At 39.5% G+C, this 20,836-nt stretch overlaps 1 protein-coding gene across 48 annotated transcripts in view; it reads left to right on the top strand.

The window, feature by feature from the left end:
• clasp2 (cytoplasmic linker associated protein 2) overlaps window positions 1-20,836 on the top strand; it is a 66,503-nt gene that overhangs the window by 9,288 nt on the left and 36,379 nt on the right. For 41 of the 48 annotated variants that reach the window (XM_056249575.1, XM_056249593.1, XM_056249590.1 and 38 more), the window contains exons 7-13: window positions 6,160-6,230; window positions 13,020-13,166; window positions 17,390-17,466; window positions 17,627-17,719; window positions 19,910-20,055; window positions 20,306-20,441; window positions 20,530-20,600. In XM_056249575.1, coding sequence (XP_056105550.1) covers window positions 6,160-6,230; window positions 13,020-13,166; window positions 17,390-17,466; window positions 17,627-17,719; window positions 19,910-20,055; window positions 20,306-20,441; window positions 20,530-20,600 — 741 coding nt within the window. Of the gene's footprint in view, window positions 1-4,054; window positions 4,232-6,159; window positions 6,231-9,887; window positions 9,989-12,132; window positions 12,370-13,019; window positions 13,167-17,389; window positions 17,467-17,626; window positions 17,720-19,909; window positions 20,056-20,305; window positions 20,442-20,529; window positions 20,601-20,836 lie in introns of those variants that run through there. The other 7 variants (XM_056249598.1, XM_056249597.1, XM_056249594.1 and 4 more) reach the window with 4 other exon arrangements.

The raw sequence follows: 20,836 nt of genomic DNA, 5'->3' as shown, positions 1-20,836 counted from the left end.
CTGTGCTCTACAATGTAAAGGTAAAGCCAGTTTTTTTCACTGTCCAAGGATGAGCATGTGAAGAATCAGTGGTTAAAATTCATCTTTACCACGATATCACAGCAGTATAATCCTAAACTTTTGCTGTGTTCCCTTTATTTCACTGACGACTGCTTCTCAGAGTTAAATATAGGGTTCGCAAACCGCTTGCTCTTGAAAGATGGTGTTCAAAAAACGTAGTTTTGAGTTTTATATTGTGTAGGTCTCCTGCTAACTGGTAAACTCACATTAGTACTGTCTTACTGAAACACTTCTGCTGATCAGCTCTGGGCCACTATTACCTAAAACTGTGTCTGTTAATGCAGATTGTCTGTCGTTCTCACTACTTTGAGGAAAGATTAAGCATGGAGCAAGGTTTGTTTTACTGACGTTTGTTACATCAGTTATTCACGCTAGAGCTCGTATGCATTGCATACATGCACTGTTATTGATACAGTTTCCACGTGTTCACTGCAATATATTAGAAAAATACTCTGTAAATAAATTAGTACAAGTAAAATAATCGGTTTGTTGATAGACATGCACTTGTTAATGCTGATGGTGAGGAATTACAGTTGCAACATCTCATAATGTACCTCAAACTGAGTAGCGCATCACTGATAAACGTCCTGCTCGAGTCGGCCATGCGATGGAGGTTCGGGTTGAATAACTAGTTCTTCCAATGTTTCATCATCGGACTCGCGCTCGGATTGATATGGCCAAATCGATGTCATTGTTCGTTACTGTGTTTAGTTTACGGTGCAGGAAGCCTCAGGACAGCTGACGTTGTTATGGCAATGGGCCTTTTTGTTTTCGACGCTCGCGCTGTACGCGCTAGACTAATCACAACAGACTGAGCCGTCTGGCCAATCAGAGCGGAGTAGCTCACGGAAAGGAGGGATTTAGAGAGATTGATTCATCTGACGAGTCGTTTGAGAGACATTGAAAATGTGATGATGTGCAAATGTATATTATGAGGAAATGAAACAGTTTTTTGGGTAACACTTTATTTTAAGGTGCTTGTAATAAGCAGTAATTAACAGTTAATAAGACACTTATAAGACCTTATTAGATGCATATAAGATGCATATAAGCAATAACTAATGATAATAAATACATTAAATTAAATAATACATTTCTCAAGTATCAATACATTGCACTTTTAGAACAGCCGAACAAACATAAATGGTAACACAAACTCCCAGTCACTTAAAAATGTACCTTCCCAAGAGGGAGTAGTTTCCCTGATCTCTTCAGGGCCTGGACCCTTTAATTAACCCTTATATGAAGTAGTTAATGCTTATATGCATCTTATAAGGTCTTATAAGTGTCTTATTAACTGTTAATTACTGCTTATTACAAGCACCTTAAAATAAAGTGTTACCGTTTTTTGACCCTTGATGCATGTAAACCTATTGTAGGAGACTCCAAAACAACAATAGGAAACTTTAAAGGGATACTTCAACCAAAAATGACAATTCTGACTCGATTCAATTCAATCGAGTTTCTTTCTTCTGCTGAACACAATTGAAGATATCATTTTTCTACTATGGAACTAGTGAATGGTGCCCCACAACTGTTTGGTTCCAATCGTTCTTCAAAATATCTTCCTTTGTGTTCAGCAGAAGAAAGAAACTCATACAGGTTTGCAACAACTTGAGGGTGAGTAAATGATGACAGAATTTTCATTTTTGGGTGGAGTATCCCTTTAAAATAGCATAATAGGAGCACTTTAAATATGACTATATAGTATAGCCTATTTATTTATAAGTACATTCTAACATATTTGAAATATTTCAAAACATATTTGATTTCACTCAAATGACACTTTATTTTGATAGTCCACTTTAGACATTCTACTAACTATAAGTAACTTTACAACTACATGTCAACTTATTCTAATAACCCTAAACTAACAGTCTACTAATACTCTTAATGACTTAGTTCACTTGTAGTTGCAAATTAATGAGAGTTTGTTGACATGTAGTTTCAAACTACTTGCATTTTGCATGTGTATATTTTTTACACAATCTTTGGTAACTACAATAGATCAGTGGGGACATTTTTGTGTCTTATTCATTTTCTATCCACACATTATCCCTTGGTGGGATTACTTGACCTGATTTTCTCTTGAGGTCAGCCTATTGATTTAATAAAAACCAAAGAGCTCTAAAACTGCATTAGATTATCATAGAACTCTATTTATTAGTCTATCATCGCAGTTCTATTGAGTATTTCAATACATGATGCACTGTATAAAAGTCTGGAGACTCAGAGGAGGATGTTTGTTATGTTAGTGATGCGTGGACTGTAAACTTACTAAGAAATTACTTCATGGGTTTCCTATTATGGAGTGGTGAAAATCTATTTACATTGTGTTTAAGAAAGGATTCCTTGTAATCTGATAAAATCTTGCAGGCTGACATCAGTGATAAATCGAGTTTTTGAAGACTGTCTAATACTCCTGCATTCCTCTCTGTCTGATGTAAGAGTCTTCAGGCGCTTGGACAGACTCCATTGGCTGCATCTTGAACATTTCATGATCACTTTACTAATGCCAGGAAATGATTCTGAATCAGATTTGTTTCTGTACATAATGGATTCTTTTCTGGAGGAATCTGTTGATGTGTCTTTCCCCTCCCCCCCTCTCTTATGGTTTAATGGTCCTAGATTTTGGCACTGTTGCACTACATTAATTCTTCCAGGAGTCCGTTCAGAGTGATTCATGTTTAGTGTTGTCCAGATGTTTCAATACAAACTGAACTATATGGAGTGGATGAACCTTATGCTGTGAATGTTCAGCCTGGTTTCAGTAGCACTAGCAACGGTGTGTGTCAGATGGATTGTTTGGTGTGTGTGACATGGTTATGACTCTGACACATCGCTATCTCAGACAATAAGGCTGGTCAAGAACACAAAGGTGCTTGTGTCTGCATTGGTTTGTATTATGTGCATTTCATTGCTTTTTCTAACACCGTTTCTAACCCGACTCAACGCCACCACACGCGATAAAAGGTATCTTTTCACAGACTTTAGATATACAAAGCACTCATTACTAGAAATGGAAGATCGTGCAATGCACAATATGGTGGAATAAGTCTAAATAAGAGCCAAACGTGATTCGCCAATTGGTAAAGTCATTGCATCACTGCTGTTAGAAGCTTTAGGAACCGTTCTTCATGCTCACTCACTACCATTCTTACACAGTTTGAGCCGGATGGATCTTGATATTGTTAACTGGAATATGCATGATGTGTCTTCCTACGTGGTGGTTTAAGAAATGAAAAGCTACACACTGCATCAATTAGGGTTAGAAGAACTGTTGCCAAACATATAACATGCTGGAAAAATAATAATCACTGCAATAACGATCCAATCATAGACTGTTAAGCATTTGCCTATTTAAATAAATAAATAAAAATTTGGCCTGATGGTGTACATCAGTTCGTAGAGAATATTTGAGTTCACACTCTTCTCTCTTTTTTTTCCTGTATGTATAATTTTTAGGGCCGATGTTGTTTGTCTCTTACACTTTGCCTTTGGAATCCTGTTGCGTCACATCATATCGATGTGATCTGATCTGATCTGATCTCACACTCCAGGGTTGGGCTCACATGCCCGAAATTCACTCTAAGCTACTGTACATACAAAAACTTTAATTCAGAGGCTGCACTGCTCTCATCTGACCAAGAGATAGCGGGTACAAGAAAGGACATGTGTGTTGTTGACATGAATATGGTTTGAAAGGACAGGGCCGTGAGCCGGACACACACACACACACACACACACACACACACAACTATCAGTCAAAACAAGAAGGAAGGAGAGTGAGAGGGCAGTCTGAAACGACTGAGCCAAGGCAAGACACGGGGGGGGGGGGGGGGGGGGGGGGGGGGGGGGGGGCAGTGAGGAGAGGGGGAATGCGAGTGGTGCTTAAGTGTGTGTGTGTGTGTGTGTGTGTGTGTGTCCATGCCTGGAGGGGGAGGGGTGGGAGCCCTGTCTCTGAGCTCCACAGCTTTAGCCCCTCCCACTGGTGTGTGTTCCAGACAGGAGGTTATGTAAAGGGGAATAGAATCTTTGTGCTGTCTATGTCTCTCTCACACACACACACACAAACCGGTAAACAGTTTGTTAGTTTTCTGTGGCGGACACACAGCAGTGGAGTCTTTTCAGCGATCCTCGTCTGCATGTGAAGGGCAGTATGTCTGAGCAGGTGGGTGGGACCCCGCATGCCGTCCTCTTTTACCCTTTTCATCTTATTCCTCTCGTCGCATGTTCTCTCTTTCTTCTCGTTCTTGGCTATTCATTCACTTTCTCTCTGTTTCGTTGCATTTTAGCCCCTGTGTCGTCTTCAGCGGCACCATTTTGGTTAGAAAGAGCAGAGATCCTAAACCGGTTGCGTTAATAGGGATTGATGATCTGTGATTCTGCGTGTGTAAGAACATGCCTGATTCGTCTGGACTGCAAGCACTGCGTTACACACACACACACACACACACACACACACACGCGCGCAACATCCCACATGTGGTCTTGAATGTGGATTTACATGCATATTGCATGTGAGAAAGTAAATGCGCACGTTGTTGGTTCATGACTGAAGGAGGTCTGCAGGGCCAGCAAATTTATTCAAATATCGTTTAGTCTCATGCAAGGTTTAAGCATCGTTCTTTATATTTTGTAGCTGTATTTTAGTGTTCGATCTGCTATACATTGAGGGACAGTAATTGTGCTGCGGTGTCTTGTTAATTGTTCCTTGTGCTGAAAATAGTCTTGTTGAGTTTGGCAGGCACTTCGTTCAAGACTAGTAATTAAGCATTGACTTGTAAGTGCACACTACAGATGTGCTTTGTTTTAAATATGTTTTTTTTTTGTGTGTAATGCTTCCATTTGTCACAGTGGTTATCACTGTGATAGTGGTTTGGTTTGTCTGTGTTGTGTATTGCCTTTAATACATATTTTATGGCTGAAACATTTTTCGAGTAAATTAATGGACTTTAAAGCTACTTAGCTGAATATTTTCTGTGAGTGGTGTTGGTGGGGTTCTGACAGCACTGCATCTGATTCTGAATGTGTAAAAAGGCAGACTTGTCTGTATCTGTTTCTGTAGGAAGCAGCATTATTGTGATGGACAGATTAAGGCCTTAGGTGCCGTTGCAACAGTTTTATTCTGTTGCAAGATGCGTTTTACTTCAGAAAGCTTTTTTGTTATGCAGTAATACAGAAAGTGATATGTTTATTGCATTTTCATTGCACCACACCATCGCTTTATGGCTGGGTGTCATTACTAAAAAAAATAAAAATCTGTTTTGATATTCAATATGTATCTTTTTTCCTACTCCGTGAATCCACAATTTCAACCAAACAGCCATTGGGGCAAAATAGAATAAAATTATTTAATGCAGAAGTAAAATACAGTATTTAAAGTAGGCTTGGTTTCTAGACTGCTTTTTGCTAAATGGTCCCAAGGAAGAATATTTCTCATTTTTATTCATATGGATCAATTTATCCAAACTTGGTATAAAAAAAGAAAAAAAAGTAGTAATGTTTACCTATGTATTTCTTTCACTACAATATTTTAACACATTAAACAACTCATCTGTGAACATATTTAAGTGATGACATGAGCGAACCTTGAATCTGAATTTTAAATCAATTAACTGAAACTGGAACAGATTTATGGAAATTAACTTGTAAAAGCTCTGTCTTGACGCTTTCATACTTGGAGGACAAATAAAGTTTGTGAAACTATTGACACTGTTTTAGGAAACTTAATGGCAAAAAAAGCGTGTTAAAATCATAAATTTGGGGGGTCAGTGCGTTTTGCATTTAGGATGCATTATGGTTTTATTGTATTTTTAATCAGATAAATGCAGCCTTGCTGAGCATAAGAGATATAAAAAAACATTCGAAAATCTTATCGACCCCAAACTTTTCAACAGTAGTGTACGTTGCCGGCAAAATGATTGACTATTTGATATCACCCAACTCTTCTACACCCCATAATGCCTTACTTTGTGATTGTTTTCTTGGTTTGGAGAGCAGAAATATGACTATAATATTCATGCTAATGTTTGTTTTTACATTTTGTGTGATCATTTTAATATCAATCTCAAATCATCTCTGTTCTGTGTGTTTCAGGTTACAGACCATTCTGAGCCGTTTTGATGAAGTGCTGAATTCGGGTAACATGGCCCTCAGCCTGAGTGAAGGTAAGTTAGCTTTTAACTAGCTGAATCTTGTTTGCAACCCTCGTCTCCATTAGCTTCGGTTACAATGCTAATATTAGTCTTTGTCAGTGTCTCTGACCACAGTCCTGAACATAAGCCTTTGACATCTGAGCCCCAGCTTTATCCGGAATGCTACTTTCATCTAAATGCTAATCCTCATGTTTTTCATTAGCATTAGCATTACTAGAGGGTTAACATCAACATAAAGCGATTGGCTGCTACTTAATGCTGGATTTCTGCGTGTCCCTTCTGTCTCTGGTACGTTAGCTTTAATGCGAGTGCTAGCATCTAAAAAGGGGAGATGGTGTCAGACTTCCACGGCCATGGAAATCTCCATGATGTATTTGGCATATGTCATGTGATGGCAGAGCTGGATCTCCAGATGGATCACGCTGTGCTGCTCACATTTGGTTGTGGTATAGAGTTGTTGTGGTGTAGTAATGTGTTTAACAGTGACTTAGCAAGCTATTCCATGGTTGCTTTTTTCATGGTCGCAGCTGTTGACTTTATGGGGGCAAACATGTGTTTATACATGTATTAATGGGGTCGCCTGGGTGAGGGTATCTGATTGTTGGAAGACCCGAAACACCCGATGACGCCAGGAAACATCACTGATGATGTGTCCAGGTGCATCAGATGGTGATGTATGCTAAAAGTGGGTTCAGTAGTGTCTTTGACTTGAGTGGAGGGACAGTTCTTACCTGAGATGCACAATATATATGTACTGGGGTTGCTAACGATTCATCGACGATCGATTCATTGTCGATAATAATTTAGTCAATAACTTAGCAATGGTCGATTAAAGGTGCTATATGTATTTTTTAGCGGCCTCTATTGGTGATGTTTCAGATTGCAACCATTTTTACAAGAGCGCTCGTGCTCCTGCGCGTGCTCGAACACAAGAGCGAGCACTCATGGTATACCGGCCACACTGAGACTTTCAACACACCGGAGAAAGCATCACACAACATGCTGGAAACTCATGTAAACTCCCACTGCAACGTTACAATAATAGGCTACTTTTATCAGCTTGACGTTGAACTAATGCTCCATGCTCGTACCATGATAACGCTACATTTGTGGTGTTATCTAGCATAAGGCATTTCACTAACTATTCGTGTATCTTTCACAATTAGCAATGTCAACATATGTGAATGTATAATATGATAACGAAAATGGTTAGTGAACTAGATTGAACAATTTCAGTGTGACAGTAAGATCGTAGGAAGTAACATTACTGTACTGAACGTGTCGGAAATGTGTATTATAAACAATATGATAGTAGTGGGATGAGTGACGTTAGACAGTAGATCTAGTACATAAAATAAAAGTTACATCCTAAAGCACTTACTTTTTGTTATCCTGGAACAGTCTTTTGTATTCATTTCATGTCTCATGTACGTTGTAGTTTACCTGGCTATTTCATTACAGTTTACTATTATTTATTTCAACATATCTGAAAACATGTAAGTTTTCAGTTCAAATGCTCTGCCGATGTTGATCCGTGTTTTCGTCCTGAGTCGATCCGATTGACGTTTGGCCTGACGAGCTTCAGCAGATACATTTTTGTTTTGTTTTTTATATATATGTGGAGTGTGTGTTGTGCTGGAGGCAGGAGTGTTTGGTGTTATCAGACTCATGTCGTCAGCTGCAGTGCCGTCGCATAGACTGTATATAAAAACGAGAGAGGCTCGGGAGCGCGCATGCACGTCACATCCAATGGCTTTCGCAGAAAATCCGACCCGGACACTTCACATAGAAATAGGAATACTGGTCCCACTATCGGCTGCACTCTGTCTCCTAGGAGATACTTCAGATAGCTCTATCCCTTCCAAATACAAAACCCCAGTCCTTGTTTCTCTAGCAGTCGCTAAAAAAATAATCTTTCAAAACTGGAAATCGAAATCATCTTGCCATTTCACCCACTGGATTAATTTAATTACAGACTTTATTTTGACAGAAGAAACCATAGCTCATAAAAAGAACAATATATCTGCCTTTAAAGAAACCTGGAATCCCCTCATAACTTTTTTACAAATTCAACAGTTAATGTAAACCACGTGCTTTCCCTTTTACCCCCTCTCCACCCCTCCCCCTCAATTACTCCACCCTTACAATCTTTTCTACCCCCCCCCCCAAATATATTAGCTTTGTCTGTTTGTCTGTCTATCTGTTTGTTTGTCCGTCTGGCCGTGTGTCTATCTGACCGTTTGTATGTGTACCTCCCTGTCTCTATATTATGACTCTACGTTATATATCCCTCTACGTTGACATTTTCTCTAAAACCATTATATGAATAAAAATAAAGTTGACCTCCGAAGACGGGGGGGTGGTGGTCGGGCAAAAAAAAAAAAAAAAAAAAAAAAAGAAATACTGGCCTTCAGAGGTAATAGCAAAACCCGACAAGTGGATCATTGTAATGTGTGATTACAACCCCTTCACACACAGGCAATAAAAACAGGATTCATTTTAGAAGAAAAGTTACATAGAGCACCTTTAAGCAAGGTCATATCCAAGTCATATCTGTGGGAGGGATTGGTTGGTAAGGAGTTGATTTCATTTGTGTTTTCTTGTTCTCATTCTGGTTTGTTTGTTTGTCAAAAAAAAAAAAGTATTATTAAGTGCGTAGTTTTGAAGTCCGTGGGGCTCATGTACACCTACATTAATGTCTTCAAGCCATGGATTAGGTAGGCTACCTGTTTATTTCGAACTATTATATGATAACTTAGTTTGCTTAGTTTAACAGTATAATCGTTGAGTATATTCAGCTGTTTCATGCCTGTTCAAACTCTTTTCCGGTCACCACTTACATTGTCTCTGATACTTTGGATTTACCTGGATTATTTATTATTGTGCTTTGTGTGTTTTGAAGCAATTAGCTATATTGTATGTCCTTGGACATAAGTGAGTTTTGGGTATAGCTATGGAGTAGCTAATAATCGGATTAATAACTCTTGAATTTTTTTGCATCTCAACTTGCGGTATCACTTTAGTTTAGAGTCAAATTCTCATTATTAACTAGTTGCTTATTAGCATGCATATTACCAGGATATTGGCTGTTTATTAGTACTTCTAAAGCACATATTAATGCCTTATCCTACATCCCTTAATCCCACCCAATACCTAAACTACCTAATTTATGAGCAGTAATTAGGAGTTTTAGGCAAAAGTCATTGAGAATTGGAACCTAATCTAAAGTGTGACCCAACTTGCTCTTTATGTTATTACAGCACTAATGCAGACCCATTGCCTATAATCTGGAAAACCGATTCAGACTATTCCTCTGCTGCTATAGGCAATTAAATGATTAAAATCAGATTCATTTTGATCTCACAGACCCTACACATTTCAACATGTCTTCTCAAAAGTATTGGTGAACTTCCAAATGTGTTAAACTGTTTGTTTTACCTGGCCATGTGCCTTGAGATCTTGCCAGATTTCAGTATAAGAACAGGAAGGGGATCGATCGCCATGCAACCAACTTCCTCACCAGTCGTTTTTAAATTTGGCAGAAGACAAAGTGGACGACATTCAAAGAGTTTTTTTTTTTTTTTCTGTCCAATGGCTTTGCCAATGGAGCCGCTGTGAGGAGAGGGTTCTAGAGAGAGAGCTGTGCCTGTCACGGCATTACTCTGACACAGCGTGACAGAGAGAGAGAGAAGGACGAGAGAAGGAGAGAGTAAAAGAGCTGCCTCTTCTCAGAAGCATTATAGCCATGTCTGTGGGTGACGATGGAGATGGTGAGTGCGTTTATCTAATAAGTAGTATAGAAATAACTATGCTGTTGTGTTGTTTGTGTACTTTAGGTATGCATTACGCTCTGTTTATTTGGATTGGATGCAATCGGATGCTAGTCAGTCTTTTTTTATTTTTTTATTTTTATTTAATGAAGAGTTGTCCAGAAAATACTCTCTCCTATGGCTATTCTTTCAGCTACTTGTCTTTAAAGTCGCCAACCATTAAAGCAATGGAATTTGATCAGAATATATTGCATTATATCTCTCTGACATAGTAGTTATATTGGTTTCTGCATCAGTGGGTTTTGTCCCTTGGGAGTTCAAGTGTGACCTGGTTTCTAGGGCATTTTGTTGCCTCCGCTACCCATTATTAGACTCCTCAGCTCTTGGCCTGGAAATTGAAGTACACTTAACTATGAGATGCCGTGTGTCTCTTGACTATAAATTAAGCTTTAGAGTACTTATGTTCGCTGTTCGTTTTGGTGGGCCCTACTACACAGGTCCTTCTCGTCATAATCCTGATAACCAGATTAGATAGCCAGTTAAGTTACGGAGTGACCAGTGAGGACTCAGACATCAACACTCACTCAGTCACCCAGCAATAAGCAATATGGTGTTAGACTGACAGTATGTGTTTCCAGGTCAGTTTTGACTGAGAAATGTGTCATGTACTAGTGTGTAGTCAGTTACCTCTGCTGTGTTACATACTGCTATTCTTCATATCTGTCAATATGGTGGCGATACTTTTTTATATCAATAACTGTCACAATACAATAATATTACAACTCTTTCAAGAAATTATGTATTAATCTTCTTTTTTTTTTTTTAGCTTATTCATTGATCGAATAGAAATAATTGTGTGTTGACTTATGACAGTACACTGCATTTCATTGTGACTTTAGGTGGGCAGCCTTTTCCCCAAAAATATTCATAAAAAATGCAACTTAACTCGTAAGTATAGTAGAAGCAATATCTTGCTTGGAATAAAGTCACACAGAAATATTTTTCAAAGCAATATTTGCTTCAAAGGTGACGTAGTTACACATTAATACATGTACTTACCATAGTTATAGCAATAAATTATACATAATTACAAGTAACTAGCCCTCAACCAAAACCTAACCGTAACTCTGTAGTAATTACATGTAGTTAATTACTCAGTACTGAAGTACAATGTAACTACGTCACCTTAAAATAAACTACAACCAAAAATATGTGTTTAAGTTTTCTGATTTGAGCAAGCCGTTTTTGGCTGACCAAAATTCAAGCCAATGTGATTCAGCCTTTTATTATTATGTTGTTGTTGTTAAAAAATAACATTTTAGTTTTCTGATTTCAGCAAGCTGTTTTTGGCTGACCAAAATTTAAACCAATGGGAATCAGCCCTTTTTTCTCTCTCCAATCTTTCAAATCCACTATTGTGGGCTGATCTTGTTGTCATGGCAACAGCCTTTTGCAAGCGGCCATCTCTCTCTCTTTCTCTCTCTCGCTTCGTCCTTGCCTTTTCTCCATTTTCCCCCTTTTCCCTTCAGCTTGTCCCCTCTTTCTCTCTTGCTTCCTGTTGCTGTTTTGTTCCTTTCGGCCGGCCTCATTCTCGATTGATCTCGCTCTCTATGGTCGGCATTGGCCCGTCCTTGTTGAATTGTTGTTCACGCCCTCCTGTCTCAACAAAGGGTGGGTTATGCTACTATGCTAATAATGCTACACACATAGGCAGGCACACAGAGCCCTTTCAGCTCCGCTAGTGGGGTCAGCATCCATAATGTGTCAGTGCAATCAGGGTCACATTGCCCACACACACACACACACACACACTTTCATATGCAATCAAAAACCATGTCTCGACTGTAGGGGTGTGGCCTTCGTTCTCATCAGTATTTATGCATTTTATTTAACCCCAATTCCCCTGTGCATGTTTGACCGTGACTGTGTTTAAACTAAGGGGATCATGCACCGAGCTGATGCTAATTAGCTTAGCTTGAGCTCCAGACGAAATGAGCCCCATTGACATGCAAGAAGCATCCTCAAATCTCAAAGCTCACTGGCTGCTTAAAGGTGATGTCATCACTCTCCTGATTGGCTCTTCGGATGCGGGGAAGGAAGGGGGGGGGGACGGTGCGCTGCAAAGTGCGAGGGAGTGATGGAGCAGGAGACGAGGGGGGATGGAGAGAGAGAGTAATTGAGAGAGAGAGAGAAGATGCCGACCAGCTTTTGGGTGGTGGTTTCTGTGAACTGTGTGTGCCTTGCCGATCCGTCTGGGGATATTTTGTCACCGTGAGAGTCACTGTCATGTGAGCGGCAGCTTGGGCGTTGCCTCGGATACGAGAGAGAGCCACGCCCGCCTTCAGGCATGAGGCGCCTCATCTGCAAACGCATCTGTGACTGTGAGTGTCTTCTCGAAATGTACCTGTTTGTGATGATGCTGGCGGCTCAAATGAACATTGACGTCTGAATCAGTGCAGGCATTGGACGTCGCCCAGGTGCCGTGGAGATTTGGGGCGTTTTAACAGCTGGTAGATGAAACGAAAGGCTGTTTGTGTTCTTACTGGAAGCGCCCAATCTGTTCTTGTGTGTGGGTGGCTTTGGGCTTTTGAGTTTTGAAGGCATTTCTCTTTGTTTGTGATTGTGTGCGAGTCATTGACTGTACCTATACTTCCTGTTTTTGCTGTTCAGTAATTGATAGGCCCCTAATAGTTCCTGGTTCTGGGCTGGTCATTGATTACTGAAGCTGATATTGTGGTGGGGAGGAAATCAGACCTTGTACTCGGCATACTTGGTGATATAATCCTAAAACCTATTGGGTTTCAGAGGAAGTGGATTTGTTCATTGATAGATTTCCTTTTTATTGAACCAACTGCATTGGGACTAGAATATGAGACTATGCAAGTTGGCACAGAAATAAGTGGTTTTTGCTTATCATTGTGCAGTAAGTCTATCCTGGAACAAAATTTAAAATTAGCTCGTCTATTGAAATGCTTCCTGCACGTCTTGACTTTGATAACCAATTGATTCATCTTCTCGTTGCTTCCCTCAGATCGTAGTTTTGACGACGATGACTCTGTGGATGGAAGCAGGCCGTCGTCGGCTCAGGCTGCGTTTAAAGTACCCAAAGTACCCAAGAAACCCGGAGAAGCTCCCAGCAGTGCCAGACGACCCAGTGCCACTGGTGCTGCCAAGACAGGTGAGACACGTGTGAGAGTGTGTTCTTTAAAAAGTCCAAATTCAAAATAATCCAGTTATAGGTCAATATGAGTGGATTGAACCTTTTGAAGCATGTTGTAATACGTCAATGTGTTTTAGTTTGGCTATATGTTCTGTGTCATGTCTGAAACGAGTCTGTTGTGTGTTTTGCGCCCTACTTTAATTGCCCCTTGTGGGATTAATAAAGTAGTAAACTAACTAATCACTGATGACTGACTCAATTAGTCTGTGCTTTCAGAAAGGTATAATAAGCTTATGGGCTGGGTGTTACGTCTAAAGCATTATTATGATATGAATATATATGTATTGGTTGGAAATTAAATGAAAATGGCTTATATATTTATTAAATAACCATGTTGTAAATCCTATTTATTTTTAGACCATCCAGTGAATTAATGAATTCACAAATGAAAGGTACTTTGCTTTGAAAGCTATATCTCTTTTTGTTTGTAACTTGATGGACAGACACAAACTAAAATATTTCTCATATCAAATTATTCCGCACTTTTTCAAGTTGATTGTACTGAAATGTGTGTTTGCAGTGCCTGTACACAACCATCATATAATGATAAAAATCCATCCAGTGTTTTTGTTTTAATCTCCTTATATGTTTTCCCCTGCCTCAAATCGAGCCGTTCGACCGTGTGACGTCACACGCTCGGAAGCCCCTCCCGCGATTGTTGATTGACAGGCGCGTTTCAACACAGACCCGCCCTCGCTCGTGAGCCAGCTGTCAATCATAGTCTGTGCGGACCGGCGCGGTCATTGTTGATATGCTGGAGCACTGTCTATGAGCAGAATGCAGGGTTCCCGCGGATCCTTAAAAAGTCTTAAAAAGTCTTAAATTAGATTTTTAAAATATAAGGCCATAAAAAGTCTTATAAAGTCTTATTTTTACTTATGAAAGGTCTTAAATTTTAGATAACACTTCGACTTAGACATATCTAAATGTTTTCCAAATTAAAACTATCTAATTAGCGTAGTATTATTTTTTATTATTCTATCTTTGTGGATTTGCTTGTTCACGTGACAATTCGCATCACATTCGCGGCAGAATAACGTCTGTCTCCTGCACGCGAGAGAGGAGAGAAGAAGAAAGTTGGCAAAAGTCAGTTCAGTCGTAAGTTCATTCTTTATGTCCTTAGGGATGTATGAGGCACTGTGAGCTGACATCGCATTTGTCTCTCGTGCTTTCACTGCGTGATGTGTCAGTGCAGTTAGGCTATAGGTAGGCCTATGTCCCCAACTTAGTTTTTGTCTTATATTTATATCATATTCTGTTCTTATGTTAGAATATCACATCAGTAAGAGTGCCGTTTTCCCGTGCACACGTGTAATATATTTATGTTGGTTAAATTAAAAATAAATTAACATGGGAGTTACTTTTTAGACACCATATTGTCAATATTGTTTGTTTTCCCTTTATTTCGCAGACTAGAATTTCAAAATGAAACCGTAGCAGAGTCTCAATGCAACAGACAGCGAAGATTTCTTGACTGAAATCCACGTTTTGAACGAGTCATTTTAACGATTCAATGAACAATCACTTGTTTCTTTCCCCAATGAATCAGCCGTTTGAACAAATCGGTTGAATGAATGAATCCCTCAACTCGCTTACGGTATTAAGACAGACTTGCTGCCGCCTACTGGCGGTTTTAGTTTCATATTTAAAGTACCCTTCAATTAAAATGTTAAAATTAGAAATCATTTCATATTTAAATATTGAATATTGATTTAAAAAAAATTATCTCATAGCTTTATTTATGCAATTGTAAATGGAGTGTAAATATTAATGCCACTTCTGATGCCGCTTCTGTGTCACCTCTGCACTGCAAAGATGGATTTTGATTGAATGATTTAATTTGACTGGTACGGTGGTACTGTATAATTATTGTGTAATTAAGTATTATTGTATAAATAAGTATAATTACTGTACAATTTAATTTGAATGTTAGTAGGCTATTTGACATAAAAGGTGATGCATAACTCTAAATAAGTTTAGAAAAAATGTCCATATATAGGTGAAAATGCCCCTGGAAATCAATTTAAGGTGGCAAATATTGCACATTAATTAATCATTTCTGTCACTACTGTGAACTGACCACTGCATAGAATATGAAAAATATGGATATCTTTGTGAGTCTTCTGTCAACAACAGGCCTAAACCAGCCAATGCACCAGCACAAAAACACAATCAGTAAAATATCATCTAATTATCAACAAAACGTTTAAAATATCGAGATATATTTTTGGCAATATTGGACACCCCTAATGTACGGTATTAATTTTGATTTCTACAGGTCTTAAAAAGCCTTAAATTTGACTTTAAAAAGTGTGCAGGAACCCTGGAATGGCGTCTAAGCGATTGTGGTGTTCTGTTCTTGGGTGTAATAACGAACACAGTCATTTTAATGTTCCTAAATCCGAACCGCTGAAGACGCAGTGGCTGAGTTTGTTTTCGAAGGGAATATTCCCCACGAGCAACGTCAATGCTCTCATGTTTGCCGAATCATTTCTCAGCAGACTGCTTATAAACGAGGGTCAGTATAAAGCTGGTTTTGCTAAGAAGCTGCTCCTGAATAAAGGATCGGTACCAGCTATTCGTGTTCTCCATATAATTCATAATCCCACGTTTATAATAAACAAAGCGTTATGGTTATTGTGTTACAAACGTGTACGCACAGAACAGAGAGGCGGGGTGAGCAAAGCTCATTATCATTTAAAGTCATATGCACTGAAACGGCGTGCTGAAAACAGAGCTGTTTTTGACCAGGTAAAATAAGTGTTTTCTTACAATACTAATGAGAATTTTTAATTAAAGTATATTACAAACTTTTAATTTAGACCCTAAAGAATCATATTAGCTTGTACAAAAATGGCATTATATGATCCCTTTAAGAAGAAATAATGAAGAATGAGTATTTAGTTTTATTATAGTTAGAACTGTACAATTAATCGTTAAAAGATCGCGATCTCGATTCAAACACCCACGCAATCTCATTCCTAAATGACGATTCGCCTGTCTATTAAACCTTTGACAAAATCACACCAGAACAGTCAAATATGCGTTTGCGCTGCTGACCCAGAGAGAGCAGTTATCATGTATAGGTGTGAAACAGTGTCACAAACAGCCTTTTCAACCACACAGTGTCATTATTTCTGTGTTACAATAATTCATATTATCACAGAAGTACTGGGATAAAAGTTTATAGTTCAGATGAACACTGATGTCTACGGAAGCAATCAAATTAGAGCAAAACGCCTTTTGAAAGTAACCTCAAATAATGTTTGTCGCCAAGTGACTGTTAGAAAATATTTTGTCTTTGAATCACTCATTGAAGAGATTCGTTCAAAAACGCTGATTCATCCAGTAAACAAACAAGTATTTATGAGTGAGTCATTGAATCATTCATTCAACCTGTTTGAAACAAAATTCTCATTCTCAGTTTGAAACCAAAATTCGTGATTCGCAATTTACCCAGAACCGTGCTGCTGTAATGCAAGTACACACTGTGTGCAATATCTAATTCATGCAGTTTTTGTAGCCGCATGAACTGATGCTTTTACAGAACGAGAAGTTGCACAAATACCTTTTTTACACATACTTGGTTTGTATCAGCAGCAGTTCGCAATGAATTGATGTTTCTGCTGAAAAAGGTCCACCCAAAATGGGGTTTCCTGAAGGCTGACTGACAGCCCACTGGTGCTGATGTGTTGATCAGACTCTCTGTTGGGAGTTCTTACAGGCCACACCCCCTCATGATTGATCGTTCAATTACAGCCGGACAGGAAGACAGACAGGAAGTCCATTAGGATTGAGAGCTGTTAATGTGTCGGATGGGTTTCCTCCCTCCTGTAATAGGTTGCAAGGGGCTATTTCACTGAATATGGTATACACAGTTTAAAGAAAATCATTTTAAAATACAACATGGTTTACAACTTCCTCCCCCACCTATTTATATCACACAAACCTAAAACATAATCACATGCTTAGTACACAAACACCCACCCTTTTGCATGGCAATACAACGATTGCCATAGTAACACCTCATTGTGCTCAGTTTCTATGGTAGCGGCTGAGCTGTCAGCGTGATTGAGATTAAACATGTCTCAAACAGTGTTAGACAGATGCATCTGCCCTTCATAAACTTCATAGTTGTCTTGTGTTTGTGTTTTAATGGATGTCAATCGTGTGTGTTGCAGGAGGCTCTAAGGAAGCGGCAGGAGCTGTGGATGAGGAGGATTTTATCAAAGCATTCACAGACGTCCCCACGGTTCAGGTGAGACACACACACTTGCCTATAAATGAGGGAAGAGTCACTGAATTCCTCAGAACCTAGCTACAAATCTACCTGAGGGTTTCATAACGTTCACGTTGATGTTTGATCAAAGGCTTGGAAGTGTTTGATCTAAAACTCATGTGTCTCTCTCCTGATGTAGATCTACTCCTCACGGGACCTGGAGGATAATCTAAACAAGATCCGTGAGATTCTATCTGACGATAAACACGACTGGGACCATAGAACAAGCGCGGTGAGTTCAACATGCACGATTTAAACACTTTGTCTAAGTTACGCTAGTTGATATAACCGTTGCCTTGGACTTACACTGACACCTAGTGGTGTGGATGCAGCATTGTGCAAAACCACGTTTTCAGTTACTAAAGCCACTGTTTAAAAATGCACTATTTACAGTCAGCCGTAATTAATGGATCAAGTGACCTAACATGTCCAGTTACTGAGATAAAGGAAGTCAATTCGACTGGTCATGTGATCTCAACATGGCGGCCCCCATGAGTGGACACGCTGTGTATAATAAAACAGCTGTCATTAGGTTAAAACTTTTCAATAAGGGAAAACAAGTGAGCAACTCTTTGTTGAAATGTCCTGCTCTCACCGTCGCAAACGGAAGTAGCAACACATGGTTCATATCCCCCCCCCCCCCCCCCCCCTGTATTTTGATGACCATCCGAGTGTAACGGATTATGCAAAAGAAAAAATGTAGGGTTGTGGCTTGTTATACCCACTATTTCTTAACTGAATTTTGAGATGTGGGCATTGCACTCAAAGATGAATGCAAGTTTGCAGTTACTACTCTCATAAAAATACACTTACATCTACACTTGCTTGTAGGTTTAAAATTCTACAAATGGCACATTTAAGGTCCAACAACAAATATTGGATCAAAATATATTTGAGTCACTCCTACTCCATTGCGTCTGTTTGGCGCGCACTCGTTCACTGAAGTCTGTGAAGTTTAGCGGAGACTCGCTTGCATAAGGCTCGTCCAGGAAAATGTTCATATTTGCATGGCCTTCTAACATTTACAGATGGATAATATGCCTGTGACGTACGTCATGCACTGACAAAAAACATCTCAAACGCAATAAACCGAACTAGTATATGTCAGAGCATCTGATGGGGTAAGCTGCGTTGAACTACTTTCTTACGAGTTATTTTGAAGCCCTTAATATAAAGCATGTCTCAAGTTTAGGACAAATTGGATTATGCTCTCCCCCGCAGCAGCTCACTGCTTTCCTCTGCTATTTTTCAGATGCGCTCATAACATCAATCTACTGTATATCGATATAAACGGTATTGCCCCATTTTTATTTTATTTTTATATATACCGTAAAACTTCAAATAGTAGCCCGGGCTTTTATTTTCCCAAATCGTCGAACTGCACCGGCTTGTATTTGAGACAGGCGTCTATATGAGACAGGCCTTTATAATTTAGTGTTTAGATGTTGTTCATTGAGTGTATAGGCCTGTCTCTAATCTCTAAAAATCTCCAAATGCTCCACGTGAAACTGCGGTCTTCCGACCTTTTACTATCGCGTCGATATTGATTATTAATATGCGCGAGGGAGAGAGAGCAAGACAGCGCTCGTGTTGTTTGAAGACGTGAGAGTGCGCGCGCGGCCGGGGCGCTCTCTCTCTCTCTGCTCGTTACGCGCCCTGTCAGGCGCAACAGTCATTCTACATCACTCACCGATCAAAAAAGGCTTTGGAGGGACGAAAATTTGTTTTGGCCGCCGCCAAAAAGCGGACGATCTGACGGTTTTAGAGGATTAAATACAACCCGAAACTAAAAAACAGACCCGGCCTCTATTTGAGACCGGCCTTTATTTACCCAAACCTGCAGCCACACCAGGCGTGTAAAAGAGACAGGCGTCTATTTGGGACTCGGCTATTATTTGAAGTTTTACGGTATACAGATATATCGTACAAACTCAATATACTTGCAGTCAATAGTGGAGGTTAAAGAAATGGTTGGAGAAGTCCTGCATCACCAGAGAAGTCTGTCGTCTTACCGGAAGATTGAGTTGACATTTTGATTGAACATTACGAGGCCAAAATAAAAAATTGAAACGCATGGAATGGATGAATCGTTCACAATAAGATCTATAAAATGCATGCACAAAATGCATAGGGTGAATTTTCATTTAATGCCGACTTGAAACGCATCACCATTGTTTCTGTATTTTGTTTACAAGTGATTGAACTTATTTGCTGAATAATTGTGGTTCCATTGAAAATTTAAGAGGGGATGGCATTGGGATGCACTAGACCTAGAGTTTTCTTTGTGACTATACATAGGGATTGTTTACACTTTACAAAAAAGTGTTTTTCTGGCTTTTATGTAGCTTTGCCTATGCATGCCATTCATTTGTGACAAACCCTCTTTGATGTGGTCTTGTTTTCCCTCCCTCTCCCTCCACAGCTGAAGAAGATCCGATCTCTGCTGGTTGCCGGGGCCGCAGACTATGATTGTTTTTACCAGCACCTGCGCCTATTGGATGGCGCATTTAAGCTGTCGGCAAAAGACCTGCGTTCTCAGGTGGTGCGGGAGGCTTGCATCTCAGTGGCGTGAGTGTCTACCTGACATCTTGAACAATGTTAACTCAGATCTCTGGCATTAGAAAGCTGTGTGTGCATACTATGCAGATTATTGAGATCTGTTTCCCATCAACCGCTTGATAAAGGGCTAGAGACGAGTCGACAGGCTCATAGAGCAAAGCGATTCCTATTTGCAGTCTACTGGATCTTGATTTGTGGATTCTTGCTATTGTTTTCTGTTCATTGTAAAGAGCACCATATTATTGTTATGTTTGTGCAGGCATCTTTCCACACTATTAGGGAATAAGTTTGATCATGGAGCAGAGGGCATCGTTCCAGTGCTCTTCAATCTCATCCCTAACTGTGCCAGAGTGATGGCTACATCGGGCACAGCAGCCATACGCATCATCATACGGGTGAGAAACGGTGGCGTGCAGGAGTTCATTCTGTCTGTCTGACTGCACTGTGTCTGCATGTTTTGACTGTTTGTTTTTGTTTTTTCAGCACACTCATGTCCCACGACTAATTCCTCTCATCGCTAGTAACTGCACGTCGAAGTCTGTGGCCGTCCGGAGGTGAGATGTTAACACTATAGCTGAGCAATGCAAGAATATTAGATAACACTCTATTTTACGGTGTCCTTTTTACACATCACATGTAGTTACTATAGTAAAATCTAGGCTATAAAGTATGCATAATTATGTGCAACTATACATAATACAATAATACATGTATTAATACAGTAATACATAATACAATAATTACTAACTTGTAGTTAATTATTACTCAAAACTTAAATATAGAATTACAC

The sequence above is a fragment of the Rhinichthys klamathensis genome, unplaced genomic scaffold (genome assembly GCF_029890125.1).
Source record: "Rhinichthys klamathensis goyatoka isolate OS25496 unplaced genomic scaffold, OSU_Roscu_1.1 h1tg000060l_1, whole genome shotgun sequence".
Classification (NCBI taxonomy): domain Eukaryota; kingdom Metazoa; phylum Chordata; class Actinopteri; order Cypriniformes; family Leuciscidae; genus Rhinichthys; species Rhinichthys klamathensis.
This window is presented reverse-complemented; position numbering and strand designations above follow the sequence as displayed.